The following is a 23,925-nucleotide window of genomic DNA, read 5'->3' as shown; positions in this document are numbered from 1 at the left end:
TCGGGGGGGGGGGGGGGGGGGGGGGGGGGGGAGTAAGGAGCGAAGGAAGAAAGGATGCGCGTTGTTTTCATTTCTTAGGGGATTAGTAGACTCTGCTCTAATATTATTGAATTTTTTCAAAATGTTTTAGCCTTCGTTCCAACGCTAACAACATGGATAACGGGGACGCGGGCTGCCAGGAAATGAACTTGAAATAGCCGAATGAAAAGGAGAGTGTATTCCCTGCTTTCTTGTTGAAGGGGGAAGGAATACAAAGGTTGCTGAGAGTGGGGTTCCTTCTTTTTGCTTGTAGGTGAGCCTTTAATTGAGCGCTCATGTGTCGTCATCCGTGCCTGGCTTTCTTTGAGACTACCTCAATTAAGACCGTATAAAATAAACCGGCCTTGCTGCTCATCGTGGATATCCGGACTAAAGCAGTTCCACTAAGCCTGGATAAATAATTCACTCGAGAATGACGCGTCCCAAACTTGTAACAGGTCGCATGTTTTTCGAATCAGTTCGGTTCAGTGGCGCCATCAATCAGCGCCCGGACAGCCCCGTGACGTCATTTCCCGGCGTCGGGCCGGTACGTTTTCCCACAGAAGCCGATAAAATTGCCCCCAAAACGAGCAGAACGCCCGGACCTAAACTGGACGGACAGCGCTCGGAATCCATCGATTTGCGTTCGGTTCACAAGAGACGAACATAAAAACAAGAGAAAGAGTGGCGCAAAAGGGTGGAGAGAAAGAAAGGGCGCGTGGGAGGAGACACGCGGCAGCGTGGAGAGTCGTTTACGTCGTTTCTATGGCGATTGAAAATACGCGAGGCAGCGCCACAAGTGAGTTTCTGGCCGGAAGGCGCACCAGACGGCGGCAGCAAGCTGCGAGCGCCATTCCAAGTGCACTGGAGGCGAGCGTCACGACGTCGAGACATGTTTACGCCCGACGACCTCTGCACGCGTCTCACTGAACCGACGGGGACTTGACAAACCCCGGGAGACCTCACCAGCTGGACTGCATATTCAGACGCTCTTCGACGCTGCTGGCGTCAATTGTTTGCGAGTGGAAACGTTCGTTTTCGAGAAGCGGCGACAGAAACGGCAACACCACCGAGACCCTCTACACAATTTCTCCTGGTTTGTGTTCGCGTGTTTGCAACGGTACTCTGCAATTCACGAGAAGCACCGCCCTCACACCGTCGCGGTGCGGGCTTCGTATAACCCCTGTGTGGTGCGCATTTTTTATGAGTGCAAGTAACACACGTTTTTCACACCGGGCCATGACTATTTAATCTTCATCTTCGCCACGTGACTTGGCCAGGTTTGTAACGTGCTTTTCCGCTAGAGGACCGTCGATACTGGGGGTGGTATGCTCTCGGTGCTTTTCCATTGCTTAGCGGACAGCAACATCAGCCCCCTCAAGTTTGCTGGTTCGTAATTCTGCGCACCAGACGCGACTGTGGAGAGGAGAGATCCCAGTCTGGTCGTGCCGTACTGCCGCATGGGCCGTCCAGAAGAATTATGGAAGCCAATGGAACAGGCAAGGCTGCTGCCGCGGTTGCACCTCGAATTCGGAAGGTCAACAGCACCCACTCCCGCTTTCTGGCCGAGGCCGCGCAGCGGAAGGCGCTCATGGGCACCTTCTTTGCCAACGGTGACCCTTTCTCGTCGGGCATCAAGGTGTCCATCATCCCCGGACGCGACTTCAAGACAATCGAACACCTCTACGACTACCTCTCGGAGAGGCTCCAAGTCAGCAACGGCGTCCGCATCATCTTCACCCTTGACGGAAAAAAGGTGGCGTCTCTGGATGACCTCGAAGACGGAGGATTCTACGTGGCCTCCGGTTCTAGAACTTTCACGCCTCTGGCCTACGGTCAGACCAGAGGTCGCGCGACGACGCAGCGTTCGGAAGAGGACCCGAGTCGCCTGATTCAGCCCGTAGGTAACAAGAAACCTCCCGGTGTCTTGCGCAAGGGACAGGGGAGTTCGGGCAGCCTGCCCGGCTCTGGCGGTAGGGAAGACGGCCGTGTGATAGACATCGTTGACCGACTGGACCCGGAGCACAAGAGTCGAGTGTTGCTCAACCTGAAGACTACGCAGACATTCGAGGAAGTGATCAAGGACTTGGGTGATGCGCTGAACATGAAGAGCGTCAAAAGGATGACCACTGGCCAAGGAGAGGTGGTGAGTACTACGCCTCGAGTTTATTAGTTCGTTTGGCACTCCCGTTTCTGACAGAAAACATGATTAAAAAATACATAAAAGTTATAAACACGAGTAATCTTGATCTGACTGGCACTCGACATTCGCTAGCTACTTGGGGCACTGACGACGCTAAGTTTCCGGACGGCTTCCAGGGAGTGTTTTTCTGAGCTCCCGATTTCAGCTCGGTTTTCTTTTGTTTGCTTTAACTTGGGTCGTTCTGAGTTTCTGGTCTTCAGAAGTATAGTAACTTCCAGGGTGAGAACGGCAGGGTGGAGCTTCAGTTGTCTCGCCTCTAACGCGAGCTTCCCACCTTCGACAACGCTTGGTCGCTCGTGCCCATCGAGCGCACGTGCGCAGTCAACGATCGGCGGAAGGCATGGTGCGCGTGCTGTAGGAGGCCGGGCGTTTGAGAAACACATCCTGCCGTTTTCATTTTGTCAGTGACTAGAGTTAGCGACCATCCAGACTACTGCAGCGTCATTCTCAATGCGACAAAGACCAGTGATACACTTGAAAATATGACGAAATGATAATAGCTTGATTGAATAATGTATAGAAATACGAAAAGTTCAAGTATGCGTCCCGTTCATCTTGGTATCACTTCGCAGTGACCAAGATTGCGTCAATAGCCGACAATAACGCCGAAGAACGACTTATGAAGCAAGAGGCGTAGTCAGCCAGTGATAGTCGCAGACAGCTCACAAAACGCAGGCCTCAGCACGTTTACAATTCTTGTTAAAACTTTGGTATGGGCTAGTTGGTTCATGGTAGGTATAAGGTTTAAAAGCGAAAACAGACAGGGACGATAGAAAATCTCGCCTTCTTCCTGTCGTTTGTGTCATTTTCTATCGTCCCTGATTGTTTGCGCTTTTAAACCTTATACCTACCCCAATTCTTGGTTCGTGATTCATCCTTGCTGCAATACTATTGGCTTCGCATGCTTTGCGTTTTATCATTGGTCAGTGACCATATAGTCTGTCCAAACAACTTTCAATTTTCGCGAAATTTATGAACCTATCAGCTATATAGGGAATTCCACGAAATTTTATTTAACTCTTCATATACTTAGTTTTAGCTTAAGTCCAGATGCAACCGACTCTACCAGATAATGGGCCCGATCAAGGATCATCAAAAACGCAAGTCACAAGGTTCTTTTCTGTTTATGATTTGTTCGACGACGATAGGACACGTACAGAAATACCACGAACACCATGACGGTGCGCTTTTGACGCTCTCCGATTGGTCCCATCAGCTCGTAGCTTCGGCTGCGTGTGAACTTGAGGTGAAACAGTTCAGTCATTTTGTAGTGGATAATTACGTCTCATTGTCAATTCATGTATCGCTTATCCTAACCTAACATTATAATTGAGCATGAAACAAAAAAGAAGTTTTACTACACTCTAAAAAAAGGGGTGTAGTTTTTAAACCCTTTGTTAGAGTACTGCACGGGCCGCAATTCTTAGGCCCGGCCCCACCCGGCCCGGTAGAGACACGAACCAAGCCCAACCCGAGCCCGAATTTTTTTTTTTTTTTTTTTGTATGAGCCTTTGCTGGGTCCGAGTTCGATAGATTATAAACATGAGCCCGAAAAAGTTTGCAGGCTCTTACTTAAAAACTGTCTAAGCATTAATCGCGCACTCTCCCACTATGCTGGTGGAATCCATACGTTTTCTCTTACACAGTTGAAGGCGTTTCAAATGCAAAACGTATTTTTTTCTTTTTTTTTTTAACGACACAGTAGTGCTTTTGCACTTGGCTTGCTTGTTTTTATTGAACCTCAAATATCAAGGAGCGCACTTTTTATTATCAACGATTTCGAATTTGTGGCACAGCACTGCCCAGTCACAACCTGGGCCGGCCCGGGCCGGCACGGCCCGAAAAATGTTTTCTTCAACCCCGAGCCCGGCCCGGACCCGAGAAAATTGGTGCTACCCGGCCCGAGCCCGGCCCGCGAACCGGGCCGGGTTTGGGTTTTCGGGCTCGCCCGGGCCCGTGCAGTGCTCTATTCCTGGTTACAAATACGACACCCGCCTAAACTTCAGTTGGACGTACAACGCACTGACGTTCAACCGACGATATCAACTTTCACTAGTGGCTTGATAGCCGAGTTGTTCAATTTGTTAAAATTGCTCAAGTGTAACTGACTGCAAAAAATGTAATCGGGGTTTTCTTGGCCCTACTGCCGAACTTCAGTGTTTTTCTTTCTGTATTCTTTGATGCGTATTTTAGGTGTTTAATATCTTATTTCGCACCGTCATCAAGCCTCTCGTAAAAGTTCGGACCGTCAGTGTAAAATCAGTGCGCTGTACGGCGAACTGATGTTTTGGGGTTTTGGATATGTGACAAGAGATCAGTGTGGACAAAATACTCGATAAAAGTATTTAAGTTAAGTAACTAAATACCTGCTTCATAAGGTATTTAAAATACTACTCAGGTTGCTTTCACTGTAAAGTGTCTTGAGTAGAATGCAAGTACTTATAAATGTAGTTCAGTTACTTTTGAAGATACTTCCGCATTGCGTAATTTGTATCGACGTCTGTGACAAACACAATTTTACAGTACCACAAATCTGGTATAGCAGAATTGTTTGTTAACACGCAACATAACAAAACGAGGAGAAAAAAACACATCGTAAGGTGTGTTTTTGTAGTCCAACTATAAGGAGCGGAATATCACTAATACATGTTACAAAACATTTCTGGGACAAAAAATAAAACAAAAAGAGGTTACTTCAGCTATTGTGACCACGCTGAATATCACATCCAGCGGCGCACCTTAGACGCATTGTTTAACTACAATATATATCCCCTATATGGGGAGTTCACTATAAACCAACCTGGGATAGTCTCACCTTCTTCAAGTAAGCTGCGTTCAGAAAGGCAATGAACGTTAGAGGACACTTTTTGGCATTTTGAGACGTCACCCTGCTCGAAGTCAGTTTCCTGTCCTGTTCACTGCTTATCAATGTTCGACTACAAACAGCGTTCGCCAGAGCAATAAGTACCGAACTAACGACGAAAAAAAAAAAAATAAAATAAATATCAACGTTTTGCCGTAGCGGAGTTAAATATGCAACAAGCAAGAACAAAAAGGGGGGGGGGGGGGTATTTTTGTGTGTATTTGTCTTTTTTTTCTATTTTTCTTACACTGAATTTTGCATTGTTGTCGTGGGTTGTTCCCCATTCTGCGTTGCGTCTCAGTGTGGCAATGTTAACTTCCTTAAAATCACCTCTTTTTGTTTGAGGAATTTTTTCGGGCAGGCTGTAGGAAACAAAAGGTGCCTCTGGGAAGGCGAAGAAAAAACTTTTATTGTACGAACTTTGGGAATATGAGTCACAATGGCACAGAAGTGATGTTTTCGCGAGCTCATTCTGTCACACGCCCACGCCACTTCATACCGAAAAACTGGAAAAATGGCGGAATGTCAAAAATGTATTTGAGATCATGAGTACAAGAGAGTAAGAAGTGTAATTAAAATACAGTAGCTCATACTCTCGATTGAAAGTATTTGCGAGATACCAAGGTACTTCAAAAAGTATTTGAAATACAGTATTTTGAGTAGAGTATTTGAGATAGGCACAAGTCTGCAAGAGATGTAAGGGCTATACCATTTTTTTAGAGTGTAGGCCGTTACTCTCTATTGAGAGCCAGGCCGAAATTAAACTCTGCATTCTTGCGTTTCTCAGGTACAACAAGAGTCAATTCGAGTGTGTTCCGTGCTATCGCTATTTGCAACTCCAACTCCCTATAGAGGGCGGGGCGGTAGTTTCAAGACGGCGGAAGAGACGGGGATCGATTCTGCTGGATTTCCCCCGCGCCTGGTCGCTGACGTTGGCCAGTGAGTTAAAATAAATTAATTTGTTTACAAATGCGAAGAGGTCAGGGCACGATCGTATTACAGGCGACGGAGATGCCGATGCGCGTTAGGAAAACGAGCGTACTCGTATTGAAAAGTTGCGAAAACCCCGATTTGCGAAGCTTTCTGGAGGGCGAGCGCGTTTGTTGCACCGGTCGCGTTACTGTTTGTGGCAAAATATTTTTAAGGGTGATAAAGATATCGTGCTGCTTGCGCTCTGTCAGGCCACTAGGGCTCTAAGAAGTGAGCCGCGCACGGCGACGATAGAGCCCTGGAATAGCAGCATTCACAGTAGTGATGTCGTCGAGTCACAGGCTCAGAAGTCGTTGCTTGTTGTCGCATCTTTTGTGTTTTGCAATGTGTGATCAAACTGCATTATGTTTATTGATAGGAAACTAAAACTCTTCATTTTCCTTCAGTTTGGAAAGGGATGGCAGAAAAAAGAGCAACTAAGGTGTTGCTCGACAATCCTCGGCAGCATCAGAAAAAGCAAGAAATAAAATAAAACTTTGCAGTCAGCAAAAACCTCAAGATACAAAAAAAAAAAAAAATTATGCGACCAATTCACCCCGTAAGTGATGACGTCACAACATGGCGCTCATCTCCAAACAAACCGTTACTAGGGCCGTTGTTATGGACAAATGCATCGGGGCTTGACTTGAGGTTGTAGATTGTCTGATAAAAGAGTAAATATTTTTTTTTGTAGGCATGGTATCTTCTCAATATCAATTCATTCAGGCTTTTTGTATCGTCTCAGTACCCTAAAGCGACGAGAAAAGCCCGTAATAATGTTTAACATCCGGTTTTGCCTTGCTAGCAGAGGACACGATGACTTTGCTGGACCAGTGGTTCTTTCCGAGGGAAAACGTCATTGCGTTCAATAAGGTTGGCGACGATCGACTGTTCTCTGGGTCAACTTTCCGCGGGATTTTGGGAAAGAAAAGGGCCCGTACACAGCTTTGATCAACTATCGAGGTGTGCGAGCGCGCGAACGCCTTCGCGTGGAGCTCGCGTCAGCAATATTTGAGGTAAAAACACTGCGAAGCAGAATCAGGTATGACGACAACGTGAAGTGTATCAAGGTCGAAGTGCAGGCCAGTACATGTGTAAGGGTTTTGTGACAGCGCAGCTCTTTAGTGTACATTTGTGTGATCAAACGAATTGTCCGTAACATATATATATATATCACTGTGTCGAACCGAAAAAAATACGGGTTCGGTTACGGTTCAGGTTCAGGTAAATTTATTTTGTTCCGGTTCAGTTCCGGTTCGATTAATTCGATCCGCAAACCGGTTCGCGAACCGGTTCGGAAATTATAAATGACAAATGGCAACATCAAATAAATTACAAATAAAACATCTGAAATCAGCACATGCGAAACGGGATACATCGTAGTATAAGGCTCAGGGATTTCTACCAGGAATGGTTTCTTTATGTGCACTCAAAGGTTACCTCACCGACGTTTACGCATTCGGACTTCACCTAATTGGGTCCGACGCAGTAGCTGTAAAATCTGCGACCTCCTTACAAACCCACTTACAAGTAGAACTCGCCAACTATCCTGCCACCTCGGCGTGTAAGCAATTGAAGGAACAGTGTGGAGAAAATACAGCTTTCTTTATTTGAACTAGCCTTCGGTAACTCAAATTAGACCCTTAAATAAGTTTTCATTAAACAAGATACGGAATATGAAAAACACTTCACCGAACGCAACGCCAGAAGGACGTAATAGGATAAATATTAAAATAGAAGACTTCGCTGTCTCACAAATATGTTAGCTTCTAAGTGCCTAAACGAAAGCGGATGCATTATTATCAAACTCCACAGCCTTTTCTCATTCCGATGGAAGCAAGCTTCAAGAACTCGCGCGTTCTAGAAACGTGTTATGAAATGAGCACACAGCAGCATTTAGGATTTACGAGATTGTAAAAAAATAAAATCCCGTGACGCGATTTTTTTTTTTTTTCACAGTTTTCCAATTTTCTTTTTTCCGTGCAAGCCGCGACCAGCGCAATACTGGTTCCTATGTCAAGATTCATGGATGCAGCGTTTGTCAAGATTCATGGATGCAGCGTTTATATTCCTAAGACTGAGTGGAGAAGAAAAATATGTAAGTGAGGTGTGTGTCAGTTGACGGCACTTAAAAAACAAGTGGCATTGATAGCACATTCATTGTCAACGGCGCGTGGCCGAACCGTTTTGACATGAGCCGGTAACCGTTATTTTTTTTCCGGTTCAGTTCCGGTTCGGGTTCATCGCGATAACAATATAACGGTTCGGGTTCGGGTTCAGTTCCGGAAAAATACCGGTTCTGTTCCGGTTGTCGGTTCGGTTCGGTTCCGGTTCGACACCCTGATATATATATATATATATATATATATATATATATATATATATATGGGCGGTTTCATTTGGATTCAGACAACGAGGTGCAGTCATATTTTTTATTTTGCTTCCCGTTTTTTATATTTTGTGGCGCATGTTCCAAGAAAAACAATCCTTGTGTTTTTAATGTCCTGACATGTTTTGTTTCCGAGAAAAAAAATCTCAAAGAAGCGGGAAAGAATGACGAGGTTTTGACGACTGTCGCGTATGGCGTTTTTGAACCACTCAATCTCGAAGTATTCAAAAGAGAGCGTTTATATTTTTTTAGTGTGATATATATGCAAGTAGGTAAAACGACATTATAACTACTATTTAATATTCGTCGCTCCAATGTTTGTAAATATCACCAAACATGCCTCCACGAACAGCTGTGACCCAAATTGTGGATTTTTTTAGTCAACTTTGTTTAGTATCGCTTTTAAAATGATAACACGTGTAGAACCTTTCATTGCCTTCCAAATTAAGAGAATTTTGCGTCTTTATCATGTACGAGTAATGAGAAATAAATTATGAATCAGAGAAGGCTTTCACTTTTCGTTCAATTTCAGCACGCTGTATAAAAAAAGCCTTATTTTTTTTTTCTCGCGTCGCGTTCTTTTCACACCCTCCTTTTATCCAGAATACATTCCGTAAGAGGTATTTGCACTGGTTTTGAGTTTTAAGACTGTAAATGTGCTAAAAAAAGAGCAAATGCCGATGGTGGGTTTTGACGATTGTCGTGTGTGGCGTTTTTGAACCACACTCAATCTCAAAGTATTCAAAAGAGAGCTACCATATATTTTTATTGTTATATATATGCAAGCCGGTAAAACGACTTTCAAACTACTATTTATTACTCGTTGCTCCAATCTTTGTAAAAACACCCAAGCATGCCTCCGCGAACAACTGTGACCTAAACTGCGGATTTTTTGTTTTAGTCGACTATGTTTAGTATCGCTTTTAAAATAATACCACGTGTAGAACCTTTCATTTCCTTCCACATTATGCAAACTTGGTGTGTTAATCATGTAGGAGTACTGAGAAAGAAATGGAAAACCAGTTTGACCAGTTAGGACCAGACTGGCTCCCAGCTACACCAGATTGAATGTAAAACCAGATTCTAGTTAGACCATGCTGTTTTTTACTTAAACCAGACTGACCAGCTTAAATTCTAGCTTGCCCTGCTTAAACCAGCTTGATTGCCAGTTAAACCAGTTTGACTACCACACTGACCCGATTGACAAGCTTAGTTACCAGATTGGCCAATTTGATTTTCATGTTAGAGTCAAAATAATTGCTCCCTCATTACAACGCACGTCGACTGCAAAGTAAGAGAGGGGGCCCGACGCTGCTTTTGATATCATATTCTAAACATATGATTCTTCTCGCTGTATTTTCATCAGATCTGTACGCGCGTAAAAATTTTCGTCAGACAGTGTCGTATCGCACGGAAATACAATTCTCCTTAATAAACCTGTTGAGTTCTCTTGGCCCGCCATGTTCCAAATAATTACAAAATCAAAATCGTATTTTTGTGCAAACGATTCAAGCGTTTGCAGACGGCACAGTTGAGTCATTCCGTGCGCGTTCGTCATGCGTTCGCCGTCTGCAGTAGGCATCTCAAGATGTCTCGAGGACTGAAAGTTGTCGCAGCAAATATTTCAGAAACAACCGATTCTCGGAAAACTTCTGTGGGGGTGTGAAATCTAAGCTCTCTGTATTTATTAATATAAGTCGTTTCAATTTTACGTCCCATTTTTCACCGGTCATTTTTTTTTTTATGGCGAAATCCAGTTTCATGTATTCGTCCGTAACAACGCGCCTATAGCAACGGTTTGTTCTGAGCGTTCTCGTCACACTTAAAATGTCAATTAGGAACTTAAGTTTATAAAAAATCATGAACAAAAACGAAAATCGCATTTTTCACACTCTCGCATAGAATTTTTATGTTAAGTTTACCACAACAATTTAGAAGACGGGGAAGGAATTTTTAGAATGACGTGACTGCTGGCTACCATAAACGATGCAGCACTGCAAGCCGAAGCTCGCGCTGCGCATTTGGAGCTTCATTTTCAGCGCTCGCCAGGAGCGTTGCCGTGCTCACAGTAGCCTGCGGTAACGCTACGATAAAGCTGCCGACTGTCTATTAAAGTCATTGGCGTGTATAGGGGTTTCGTTTATTTCTCTATGAAAAATACTTTTTTTAATATATACCGTACTTTGTGTACCGTGTTATTTGCAACGTTGAGATCCAGCTCGCCAAAACTCCCCGCTCTAGCCTATCGACACAAGCGGCTGGCTACCACAGACGCACTTAAAATGCTTCGATCATTTCTTTATTTGCTTTGTTTTTGTAATTACCTGAAAGCAAGTAGCCTTCGCCTATTCTGCTTTTTGAAAGCGCTTGGCGCAAATGGTCATGTTCCTTGTAACGTCCTTAAAAGGCGAACCTTTTGCCGACGTCTATTGCTCTACATACCGTTGCTTAACCAGTTTTACTTAGCGCAAATAATAAACTCTTCGTAGACCGTGCGCCAGAGTCTACGTTACTAGCGGGAGCGTTTGCCGTCCCACCGAGCACAGATTGAGCTGGCGAACACAAGACAAGAAATCCGCAGCGCATGCGAGATGCGAAAAGTCCCTAAGGAAATTAGACATCCCGGTTCCTTCATTCAACGCTGTTGCGTGGCGGCACACACGAATTCCTGTACTAACGCGCTCGCTTTTGTTCTTAAAACTGCTTCATGCACGAACACGCCGACAAGAATCCTGCGATAATAGAAGCACCAAGGTACCAAGGCCGACAGTCCCTGCCACCGTCCCCGTTCCTCTCGTTCTTCGTTCTTCCGCGAGAGGGCGAGCGGCGGGCTGAAGTCGAGAATACTTGGGTAAATTATCTCTAAAACAGTAGTTTTATTACAGCTACAACTACTTTGCTCTGAAACTACGTAATTAGAGTTAGAATCATTATTTTTCACAAACCTAGATCACAATTTCCTATTACTTTCGCTATAAATTTAATAGTGTTACACATCGGCTCTTGAAGAGCCGTTTGGTGGTAACTAATTTTTGTTAATTTCTTGATTACGCAGTTTCTAGAGTTCTTTCAAGTGGTAAAATAGATACGGCTTCTTTTGACATAACTAAGGCTTTGATAGAGTAAATCGCGATTTTCTGTTATGTAATTCCTCATATGGTTTCTCACGGAATCTTCTAAGTTAGTTTCAGACCTTCTTGGCTGATCGTTAATCTAGCGTTGCGATATCGAACAGCAATTGTGATACCTTCATATCCACATCTGATCTGGGGTAGCCCAAGTATCTAAACTAGAGCCCCTCGTATTTCTCCCTTTCGTAAATGACTTTGAAGTGTGCATAAAAATTCACGTCTGTTAATCTTTGCTGGTAACGTTAAGATTTTTATAACTGTACGCTCGTCCTCTGATTTCAATGTCTTACAAAAGGATATTGATCGCGTAACTGATTGCTGTTCGGCAAATTTCTTGAGGCTTAATCCAGAAAAAAAGAAACTACTGGCAACGTCACGAAAGCGTGTAGTTTTATTTTACCCTTATCTTCTTCACTCGGCTACTATTCCACGTGTCACCATGATTCGTGACCTTATGATCTATTTCGGCAACATGTTTTGTTTCCGGCCATGTTACACAGATTGTTGCCAGTTCTGTACCAATGCCTGGTTTACTTTCTCGCCTGTCATGCGTCTTTAGGGATTGTTTTTGAATTTTACGTCTATTTTCTTGACTTCTACGAACAAGCTTGAGTTCGGTAATACAGCATGGAACTTGTTGAGGGCCTTTGATGTGCCGTGAATTGAAATTGTAAAAAATCGTTTTTTTCATCATATATGTGTGTGATAGGTATTTCAACAGAACACGTTGTTACAACTACGACTGCCTACTCAAAAGTCTGCATTTACAAAATCTATTCACTCGCCGACTCACCCGTGATATTCTAATTCTACACAAAGTAATTCATGGTCACTTTAATGCTGATCTCAAAAACTCAATACATTTTTATGCACCTACTCGCTTTTGAAGACGCTACTCTCTATTTATCATTTCAATCAAGACAATTTATTATCATTTATTCGCATGCGACTCAAACTACTATACGAAGTCAAGCTCAATGCAGAGGGGTTCTGTGTGAATCTCCGATGAAAACTCTCTTCAGTTTGTCCGCAGTTGTCTCCGTGCTGCCGCAAGAACCATTTGGCCGAGTTTATGTAGTATGTCTCTGTCTGTCAAATCTACTTTTATGCAGCGGTTCACCTAATAGCTAGTCATCTCAGCTCATACTTCAACCTGAAGGATATACTAATTTTGCTTTAGTGGGATATAGTACGTAATATAATTAATACATTACCCGCATATTCGTCAAAATGACTTCTCGATTGCTACTAAAACCTGAATTGAAATACGAGTATCAGCTGCTTAATGGGGCGCCAGCGGGTTAACATGCTCCTTGGCTCAAGAAGCGCTTGCCTAATTTTCGTAATTTTCCTGCAGCCTGTATTGTTCATCGAGCAGACGACTGAAGCTGTTTCTTAAACGCGGATACGCACAAAAGCTCGATTTCTCGGACAGATAAGTCGCATGGTCGAGGCATGTGAGTTAGCTGAAAATTACTTTTGGTGGGACAATTCTGTAGTCATCGCCGCTTTTCTTAGCTGATCAAAACTGATTACCAGTCTATTACCGTCTCTCCGGAGCCCATAGCTTTGGTTTTGAACGAAATCCACGAAAACAAAAGTTTGATATAAAAACAACAAAAAAGCACCGGGAAAACAAAATTATGCTCTGCAAGTTTATGTGCCCCGGCTACACTTAACCGTCCCAGTTTAAATACCTATAAAATAGGGCATTAAACAAAAGAAAATCCGCTAAATTGAATGCGACACCTGTTCAGGCGGCCCGTCCAAGCCGACGCGACCTGTTCCCAGCCGCCATGTTTGTTTGGTGGTGGCGCACCCTATAGGTCGCTGGAGTCGCGAATACTCGCACGCAAAGCCACTGGACAAGAAACCTCTTTATTGTGGTGCAATTTCAAGTCTAAAAGCGAGCGTTTTTTTAATCTCTCCTTCGCAAAGCTTGATGACGTAATCTGAAGGTCGCAGTGTTGGCGCAGCCCTCCAGTGACAGTATTTGATTGCGGTTACAGATTGGACATGACCATTGCGTGAGCATTAGATCTGGGCTCGCGATAATCAATAGCTCGACAAGTATTAGAGAGTTTTAGTAGATCGTTCCCATGACTCCGATAACGATACCCGATACTCCGCCACCGCCTCCCTCGGGAATGCATAGTATCGATATCGGGGCTATCGGAGGTACCGGAACGATCTACTAAAACTCTCTATTCAGGCAGTGGCTCGTGTCCGATCGCGGTAATGACGACAATTGCCGAACCATAACAATGTCTGAAACTCAGCGCGTGTCAAGTGCCTTGCCAACCCTAGCGCGCGGCTATGATTAACATTGGCGGCTTATAATGGGTTCCAGACCACGTGTCCACCTGTTCTAGCTGCGAGTTGAGGGGGTGAACGCTGCTCGTTTTTCTGTGACGTGTATTGCGTGGGGAGAAAACTGAACGCGTGTTTCACTGCTCATAAACGTCAGGGATTCGTTCTAAGCTGCATTCGCGCAAAGCACAAAAATTGTTGCACCGCCTAACTATTTAGAGTGTCCATATTTGGACTTCTTTGTTAAGGTGAACTTTTTTGAACGTAAACTAGTCTGTGCACTTTATGTTTAAGGTTCTCTTGATAATATAGACAATTTTTTGTGGAACTTTATGTTTGGGAAAATTTCTTCATGAATTATTTTTTAACGAATGTTTTGAGAAGCATGAGTGTTTTCTAGTGTGATCGCTTTGTGGAATTTATTTAAGACTTTCCTGAGATGAGTTGAGGCTTTTTTAAAATTTTCTATCATCCGTTAAAGGAAATGAATTTTATCTCTTAATTTTATATCTTGTGATACCACATCAAAACTGCGAGGTTGTTTTTGGGCACGAAGAAAGTAAAGAATTCTTTTTAGGAATCATTATAGTAATTACAATGAATTTATTGTAATCGCAATCTAGTTTTTACTACTTGTGCGTTTGAACGGTATTGATAATGATTTCTTAATTACCAAACTTTTAAGAGCTTGTCGAGGTCAGTGATATTGTTTTGGCAACGTAATGGATGCCGCGCTTCCCGATACGTCTGCTAAACTGGAGCTTTGGCAATTTTTGAGCTATTAAATCTAAAAAAAAAATGTGGGTACATATGTTTTACTTTTTTGTGCATTCTATTTATTTTTATCGACACAATATAGCTAGTTGGAAAACAGCAACCGAAGGCTATTCCAAAACCAACATTCGAAACTTTCCTGTGCTCACCATTGGGTTGACGTCACGTGTTGCATAACTTGCAAGTCGAGCAAGCAGTCTAAAGAAAGAATGTATCGAGCGTTTTCTTTCTTGATTGGTTAGCGTGGGCTTTCCCAGCGTTAATTTTACATCAGATTTCTTGTGGCTCGTTGGGAATAAGCTCTACTACTCCCATATTACAACATGTGACGTCACCTTTTCAATGTTGGCATTCGAATTTCTAACCTCTCAGACGAAACTTAACAATTCACTACCTTCGCGAAAAAAGAAATATTGTGACTTGTCATTTGGGTTACTAGTTCATATCTGTCTGTTAATGTGTTGAATAAATTTGGAGTCAAATCAATGACTATACAAATTTAGCCGGCCTTTGCATCAAATGCAAAAACTTGTTCAAACTTGGTCTAGTCTGACATTCTGGTAAATTTGGAAGGCTCAGGCTAGCTTTCGTTTCGTAAGTTAGATCGACTTCCGAATATTTTGAATGAAGAGCACTATAAACGTTGAAAGAAATTTTAATATCAACAGAGGTCTTATTTGACACAAGTTTTGGGAAGATGCTTCCCTTCTTCAGGTGGGAACACATTACAGCTGCAAAGTGTTTTTTTATAACAGGCTGCAAGAGGGAGCGAGAGAAAAAATAAACAAACAACAACCAGTAGAATAACTCATTAAAGTGGGTAAAGAACGTTCATTGTAAAAAGACAAGGTTAAGACAACCGAGGTACACGCGAACACACAAGCAGCAAATGAATACGCTGTCGTGGGGTTTCTTAGCAAAATAGCAATATATCAATATATTTCCCCCAATTCGACGGTGTGGTTAATAAGTTTACGACCTCCCTTATTTTCAACACTTCTCTCTTTTTCTTTCTAGCAATATAAAAGTATCAGAAATGAAATAGGGCACGTCCCTGGTAAACCCTCATTGTTTCCACCAACACTATCAAACCAACAAAAGAAAATTTTAGTTGAGGAAAGATACAGAAAATCTATAAGAAATATTACAAAACTTAATAAATAACAAAGATCAAGTAGAGTAGATGCTAGTAATTTAGCCCGCCGGTAGGAGACGCGCTACAGTCATATCACGTTTAGGAATTGGGACCCACGTCGACCATGTTGAAGATGTGGGGTTTAAGGCAGACTAGGTTTTAGACGAGAGTAACTCGGTGAAGACGTAATACACAAAAGCCAGACGCGAAATCAAGGAACAAAACTGTTACAATCGAGAAGCAATTGGCTGGCTCAAGCGATCATATGATCATAGTGTCAACGAGTGGCGTTCTGCCTTCAAGAGTGTACTGGAAGAAAGGTAAAAAAGGAGAACGAACTGTGATCACACTGGCGTCGCAAGTCGCGGTATCAGTCTTGGCACGTAAACGATTGCACCGAGACTTACAGACCCAAAAAAGTTTTCGAATGGCGATTGTGTCAGCTATGGCAAAGGTCATAGACGGCAAATGTTTTCGTTTTACTTTTAAAATGCATATAAATGTATTGAATATGTTTCTCTGACAATATTTATAACTTCCTTTGCAGACATCTTGAGAAGAAAGTTGTCTCAATAAATGGTTATACCTCATCTTTGCAACTATTGAAGTCTGGTGTTCCGCAGGGCAGCATATTTGGCCCACTTCTGTTCAATGTGTACATAAATGACATCGTCAACATTCGTCAACACTCACGTTTTATAATGTATGCAGATGATTCTAGTATTTTTATTTCTGCGACGAATATCGATGAACTAATTATTAAAGGTAATGTTATCTTAGGAAAGTTTATTTTATGGTCAGAAAAAATTGCCTCGAAATAAATACTACCAAAACAAAAGTGATTGTTTTTAGACCTGTAAATAAACATATTGATGCTAGGTATGCTCTTAAAATTGGAAACAGGGAAATTGAAATAGTAAGTCACCATAAAACGCTAGGCATAATTTTTTCAGAGCTTATGCAATGGGATCATCATATATAGTTTTTAACTCACAAACTGGCAAAGGTAGCTGGCATCATCGGTCACTGTCGCTCTCTTTTGCCTACAAAAGTTAAGATTCAAATTTATCATGCTCTGTTCGGCTCACAAATCAACTACTGCCATTTAGTTTGGGGCAAAACGACCAAAAGTAACGTCAACAAACTGATAACTCTTAAAAAAATATTCGTTTCATTGCTAATGTTCCGTACGACACACATGCTGAACCATTATATTTCAGCTACAATATCATGAAATTTTCTTATATTTATGACTATCGTTTGCTATTTTCTTACGCCTTTTCAACTTTGGAGTTTATTGCTTTTTTGTCTCAGCTAGCAAACCTGACTGAGCGTGAATCGGTCCTCGATGTTCGTCAGAATTCTGGAAGGTTCCCCATTTACGTACAAATTATGCACTGCAGTCTCTTGCTCATAATCTACCTACATTGCTTAACAACATTGTAATGAACCGCATCGATATTCATTGTATAACTAAGAAAACATTGCGTACTTTTTGTGTTGTGAAATTAAGAAAAAAATTGTTCTCTAGTGTTGGTGATTTCAAAATTTTATAGGAACGTTTTAAATTGTTTTATTTGAATATTGTAAGAACTATTTAGGATTGTTTAAATATGATTGTGTTCCCTGTACATGAAAGTGCACCGGACCCAGTCAAACTAGCTTCTGTTAGCTTTTTGTCCGGTGTCCTCGGCATAATGTTGCTGAAATAAAGTTCAAGTTCAAGTTCAAGTTCAAAGTTCGTAGTCATAGAAAACACTATCATGCGAGATTAGTAGACATTAGAAAGCTAAAAAAATATCGTGCGCTTTCATTTTGGTTCCTGAAGTTATAACTACAAACAAATATTCCGCCAAATACCTAACGTCACATCAGGTTACTTTATAATGTCGCTTTCGCATTTTTTTTTATTTTAGATGTTGTTCAAAATTTGTGCGAAAGATTTTTGTTTTTTTAAAACATATTAAAAATAAAACTGATAGAAAAATCTCTACAAACTGCAAACTAGAATAGCTCTGTCATTGCTCTTCTAAAGTTTTGAAAATGTGCATAAAACATAAATTTCCGCCCATAAACGGTCACCATATTTTTCTCGGCAAGCCACGTATACTTGTTCAATGAAATGCTGTCAAAATTAGCACTGATCGACAAACTTGATAAAATAGGGCTCTGCGGCGTTCCTCGTTTATCACGGGAGCGGATATGTTAAATTTCTGTGGATTCCCAACCTACGTGAACAATCAGCATTTAAGGCGTTAAGGCATTACACTCGCCTGTATTCAAGACGTATGAAATGGTTGGAGCGGTTATTAAAGAGGTAGGTATGCGAGGCACAGCTCATGAACGCATGCAGGTTGCAGAACCCCAGGAAAGGTGTTTGAAAATCCATTTACATGAGTTTTCGCAGTTGGGGCTTACAGGGTAACTAGCTTCACGTGATGTAAATTAAGCCTTACAACATGTAGGAATACTGCTATGAATTCGTTCAGAAAGTAAAGGGCCGAGTGTTAGAAGGTCTGAAAAATGTTAGCTTCAAATAGTCTCACTGAACACTCTATAACCTGAACAATGACGGAATAACCGAAACCCAGCAATGCACGTCTAAATATGCATAAAATGGCAATGAAGTGAAATCGGTGGATTTTCTAGAGTTCCAGCTTTGGTGGTGTTTCTTGTGTCTGCCGGGACTCTACTGAATCCGACAAAGAGCACCCTTTCAAAATTTGTCTCTAGTCTTTTGCACCATATGGCCCACCTTTAATGGGGGTATTCACTGGACGCCATATTTGAGGGCGAAGTTTAGAGTGCATGCTCAGAACAAACTCACATCAATAGGCTGCTGAGACCTGCAATCTTGATATACGGAAGGCACGTTGCAAAATAACAGTGGGAGCTGGCCGTCAGCACGCGCTCAGCAGACGCGCACACAGCTATGGTCGCCAGTGAATACTCCCTTTATTGCCAGAAAAAACTGCTCCATTGAATAAAGGGTGAACTCCATAGAGAGAAAAAAGAGACGAATTTCGCCCGGTGGCATCCGCTCTTCATATGGCGCCAAAAGAGAGGCTGTCGCACCGCGCGCAAAGCGAACGCGCGGTCAGGCGAAGTTCTTCGGTTCTTTGCCTCATATTCGTTTCATGGAGTTGAGTCTGGAAAGCGCACCACCTTCTCAACTTCACAGGCAGGGACACCGTGAAACATGCACCTCTCTAACCGCATACGATAATATATTCTACGGCACCCTTGACTGAGCGGTACTGGCGAGGTGCGCGATCGAAAGGGTCGCTGTGATCAGCCTTCCACTATTGGCCGAATGCGGACTGTGGCGTCAGCAAAGGATTTCTAATCGATGAAAGTTGCAGGAATGTAAGAATTTCGATTTTGACGGTGTTGGCAGTGTTGGTTTCAGAACCCTATCTTTTCAAGGTTCCACCGTGCTCGTTACAAACACCTCCGAAGTTGTTGTTCGCAAAATGATTACGTCACGAGAGGGAACCATACGAGGCGCCACCAAAACATCTCGCCGCTAATATAGTTTTCCAGAATAGAGTCATTGACAGGTCAGCCCTCATTTGTGTGGACGGAGCTTCAATAGACCGATCTCACCAAGCGTTCGGCGCATGCGTGGCGCCGCCATAACTTTAGCTCATAGGAGGCAGATGGCCGTGCATGCGAGGGCTCGTGCCGTCTCGTACTCCACACGCGCAGAGCTCTAGCGGAGTTGAAGCACGTGCAAAAAGACTAAAGTTCCCTCGATGCATTGCGGCAGCGGTGGCGTAGTCAAACTGGCTGATGAAATCGGTCTGTTGTTGTGCAGGTCTGAGAAGGCAACAGACTGCAAGAACACGAGCCTGCGGGCGTTCCGTAGTGACCGAAACTTTTACTAGTTCTTAGAATGATAAAAGAGTCTTCAGACTTTCCAAAAAATTCGTGATATACCCCACAGTCACTTCAGACTGCGCGTATGAGCAGAGAGGACAGTCTTAGTTGCTCACTCATTCTCATGACAATACTTTAAGCTGGGGAGGAGAGGGGGGGGGGGGGGGGAGCCCGGGGAAGTAAAATATACAAAGCTGCTAACTTGTACAAATGACAAGACAAACTCATGTGTAACTATGTTTTTTTACTTAAGGCACACGTAACGTAGTATTGCTTGAGCCCTCCCCCTGTAAAGCTTTTGGTTAAAATATTGGTCAAAAAGCGCCACAGGACAACGCACTGTGTCTTCCTTCCTGTGTGTTGTCCTGTTGCGCTTTTTAACCATTGTGAATCACCAACTCGCCCAATACTCTAGCCTCGTCGGTTAAATACTACTTGCCACGATGCGTCCATTCATATTAAAGCTACAGAGAGAAACGTTTTTAGAACCGCTCATCTGTCGTTCAGAAACGCGCAATTGAATTAATGCTCTACCTCCTGGAAATCTATGTTCGAGATATCTGGTGTAGCAAACGTTGCAATCAAGTTGCTACGAGTTTTTGTAGATTCTAAAATTTAATTCAGGGAGGCCAGCATAACACTTAACGAAGTCATTCACTGTGAATGCATCATTCAACTGATGGACTGTTTGGTGATGAGCGAGTTTTATCCGACAGAGCTCTTGAGCTTGACCGTGCTGCATATCCAATTTTCTTCTTTTTTTTTCAAATGTGAATGTGGTATGTATACTTATGAAAATCAATGAGGCCGTCTGGAAAATTCATTTTCAAATCGCGTAGTATCTCCCCCAAACATTTTCTTTGTGAACCAATTTACTGATTTCTGATACTATAATTCTTAAATAAAGAAAATCATAAACGTTCTATGATTTGCAGGAGCTCAAGCTTCACGCCGGAAACTTTCGCATCTGAAAGCGTCGCCGCCACCAGTTCCTAATTTTTTTGTATTCTTACGGTTATGTGAAATACAAATCAGTAAGGGTAAATCCCACACCCATTCGCGATCACAGAACTCCTCCTCCAAGGGCTTCCTTCGACGTAAAAACAACAAACTGAGATATCTTTCTGCAACTGAAAAGAGCCGCGAAAATCTTGCTTTCCTTACCCTTCTGAATCGTTGTGTGGTACTATACGTGCCTACCGTAAGCCTTACTGTGCGATAAAAACTGTTAAAATATACTGGGATACAAGCCGTGATTCTCAACAAGATCAGTCTTAGACACTACAACTTTAATTACTGATTCCGGATGCGTTACCTTTTGCTACAGTGCTGTTTGGGAGTTTATGCCGTCCGATTACACCAGGTTTCCAACTAAACATATTTCTTTCGCCGTTAGTCGTGTAGTGGATTTGTGTGTGTGTGTGTGTGTGGGGGGGGGGGGGGGGAGTTACTTTTCTTGTAGTGTGTTGGGGGCCGTATAAAAATAGGGACTTCTCGCAAACTGTTACCGTGTCCCGCGTAGCGCACTACCGGAGCCTTTAAAGCATGCTTTTAAGCGCTCGTCCCGCGGTCACGGTATCACCCTCGCGCGCGCTTAAAGGCCGACGTACAACCTTGGTTTTCTGCATGGAAGATAATCCTTTTTGCGCTCCCCTGTCCTCAGCTGCGAGGGGGAGCCAAGTTGGGGCCAGGTGAAAAGTGGAGATGACATACTAAAGGAGGGGGCGGGCAAAAGTGGAAAGCGCAATGTGTACGTCGACCTTCAAAAGCATGCTTCAAAGGCTCCGTTAGTGCGGTACGCGGAACACGGTAACGGTTTGCTAAAAGTCAAATACTGTTTTGCTTTGTAGCGGACTGTTTTAACGTTATGGAGGACTGAGCATTTCCTGTGATCTCAGATATACCTTGAGAAAACTGGCAACGATTATTATAAGCACCAAGATTCCCGTGGTATCTTTACCTTGAAGCCCGCCTGATTTGGTAACTCTAAATGGTACCTGCATACATTTACTGTAGATACCGACACGCGGCTCTAACGTCACGCAGCTGCGGTGGCGTTGCTGTCGACTCGACGTATGCGCCGGCGTATCACGTGACGCGGATCAGGTTTCTCCGCGCGTCCAGTGCCAAGAACGAAAAGTGTGAAAGCGCGAACTTGTTAGTAGGCAGCGTGTTTGATGTTTGGTGCGAAGGAACCCGTGGCTTAGTCAGCAGCTGTGACCGCGTTCTGGAATGGAGGCCGGTTCACGCGTACAGCGCCGCGACGAATCGGCGCTGTAAAACGGCGATGATGCGGCTCTGAGTTGCACCTGACTTACGGCCGATGTGGTTCCACGGTGGTGCGCGTGACGTATCGACGACGTGCCGTTCCACAATGGTGAATGGTGATAGAGCGCCGATGCGTGGCGGCTAAACCGACAACTCGGCACAGCAACGGAGCCGCATCTACGTCTTTTTCAGCGCCGGTTCGGCGCTGCGCTGTATCTGTGAACAGGTCTCTAGTCCAAAACAAAGTAAAATGTCCTTTAGATTAGAAGCTCACCAGATTGCAATCAGGGCTTTTCTAAATATTTCAGCGCACACTTGTAAAGAAGAAGGCTCGCACGGCTTCGTCCGTATCGATCGCATTCACTACCGAGGAGAGTTCCATCATAAAAGTCCTATTTATTTTGTTTTGGAGCCAAATGCAAATGAGTGTATGCACACGACTGCGTCAATTCACACGAGGCGTCTCTTTCGTATGGATTCGTATCTTTTATCTTATTTCGGAGCTCGAAACTTGCCACACACGCTTGGGGCAGGTGTAAATGAGTCTATGTTTGTTCACAAACAACTACTTATCTCATATGGGACGCATTCAAATGCGAAATAGAAACTGACTATTGATCAAAAACTATAAAAAAATGTAGAGCTTGTATGAACTTTATATAGTAGAAAAGTTCCAGTGAAACGTACACACAGACCACCGCCACTTGATCACTGCCTCCTCTTGCGGAACTTCTCGAGTTCGTCGCTGGAGGCGCGGCCCAGCGATCACGAGTTAAAGGCCGACCACCAGACTCGAGATTCTGCAAGGCAGAAGATCCTCCTCACCATCGGGGAGGAGGAAAATGGCAACGGCGGACAGGGTAGATGAGGGGAAAGGAGAAAGCAAGGAAAAAGTGGAAAGCGCAAACTTGTTGGCGGTCTTTAAGAGGTTTGGGAACGGGGGACGCTTTTCGGGGAGGGATGTGCTCGAAGTCAGTGATGGGCGAAACCAACTGGCGACTCCCTCCCCGAAAAAACCGGGCGTTCAAAAAACATTCCCTGCCATTCTCACGTTGTCAGGGACCGTGCGTCGAAGGAACTGAGGGAAAGGAGGAGACGAGAGCTCGCGGGGACGTCAGAATTTCTGAGCTCTGACAGGATTAAATAGGGGTGGACGTAAAGCTAACACCAACGATACGATTCTCGCAGCTCTGTCATCGAGTTTTACGAAGGAGATACTGAAAGAAAACGTCCGCTTGTATCCTTGAAATTACGTAGAGACTAAAAAGCATCTTGGTCAGTGGCGTTGCGTTCGAGTATATTCGGGTCCCCCTAGTACCCATAAGCTTGTGTAAGGTGAGGAGCAATTATTTTAAATCACTACTATAAATTATTTACAAAAATAGTTTTATGTTACTGTCGGCGAAGCAATAACATCGTTCGTACATGCTGCGTCATGTTACACAAATGACACCCCCTTCCAGGAGTAATAACTGAAAACAGAGTTAACGGTATCAAATAATTAATTTTGTAAATAATTCACCCGACATACACTAAACAGAATTATATACGATATTAAAAAGGCTGAATACATCGGATAGGCGGCGATATAGAAGGTGAAATAAATGTAAACTACGTTGCATTGTGAATAAAGAATTTTTTTATGGAGTTTTTATAGTTGTGCTGTTAGCTCTTCTGCGGTAACTATTTTCATTCGTGTAATCAGTGTTTAATTTTTGTATTTTATATATTTTGGATTTTTATATTCTTGTTTTCTTTTATTATATCTCTATGGTATCGGTACGATATCAGTCACTATCTGTTTGTAACCTTCCATTAAATTTATTTTTTGCTTTAGATATATACACACCTAAACTGTAAAGAACCAGTGACTGGCAGGCTTGTTAGTCTTCTGCACTGGGTCCTCTTTCGGACCCAGCCGGAAAGAAAAAGAAAAGATAAGAAAAAGTGAAATTAAAGGTGCGGTGCTCGGTGAATACGGCTTCA

At 43.2% G+C, this 23,925-nt stretch overlaps 1 protein-coding gene across 1 annotated transcript in view; it reads left to right on the top strand.

The window, feature by feature from the left end:
• Positions 1–543: 543 nt before the first annotated feature.
• The window catches only part of LOC121835843 (echinoderm microtubule-associated protein-like CG42247), a 178,334-nt gene continuing 154,952 nt past the window's right edge, over positions 544–23,925 (top strand). The window contains exon 1 of the mRNA XM_042290358.1: positions 544–2,164. Within this exon, the coding sequence (XP_042146292.1) occupies positions 1,499–2,164 (666 nt within the window). The 5' untranslated portion in view covers positions 544–1,498. The remainder of the gene's footprint in view (positions 2,165–23,925) is intronic.

Source organism: Ixodes scapularis, unplaced genomic scaffold, assembly GCF_016920785.2.
Source record: "Ixodes scapularis isolate PalLabHiFi unplaced genomic scaffold, ASM1692078v2 PGA_scaffold1__304_contigs__length_218370807, whole genome shotgun sequence".
Classification (NCBI taxonomy): domain Eukaryota; kingdom Metazoa; phylum Arthropoda; class Arachnida; order Ixodida; family Ixodidae; genus Ixodes; species Ixodes scapularis.
Note: the sequence above shows the minus strand (reverse complement) of the source record. Positions and strands in the feature narration are given on the sequence as shown.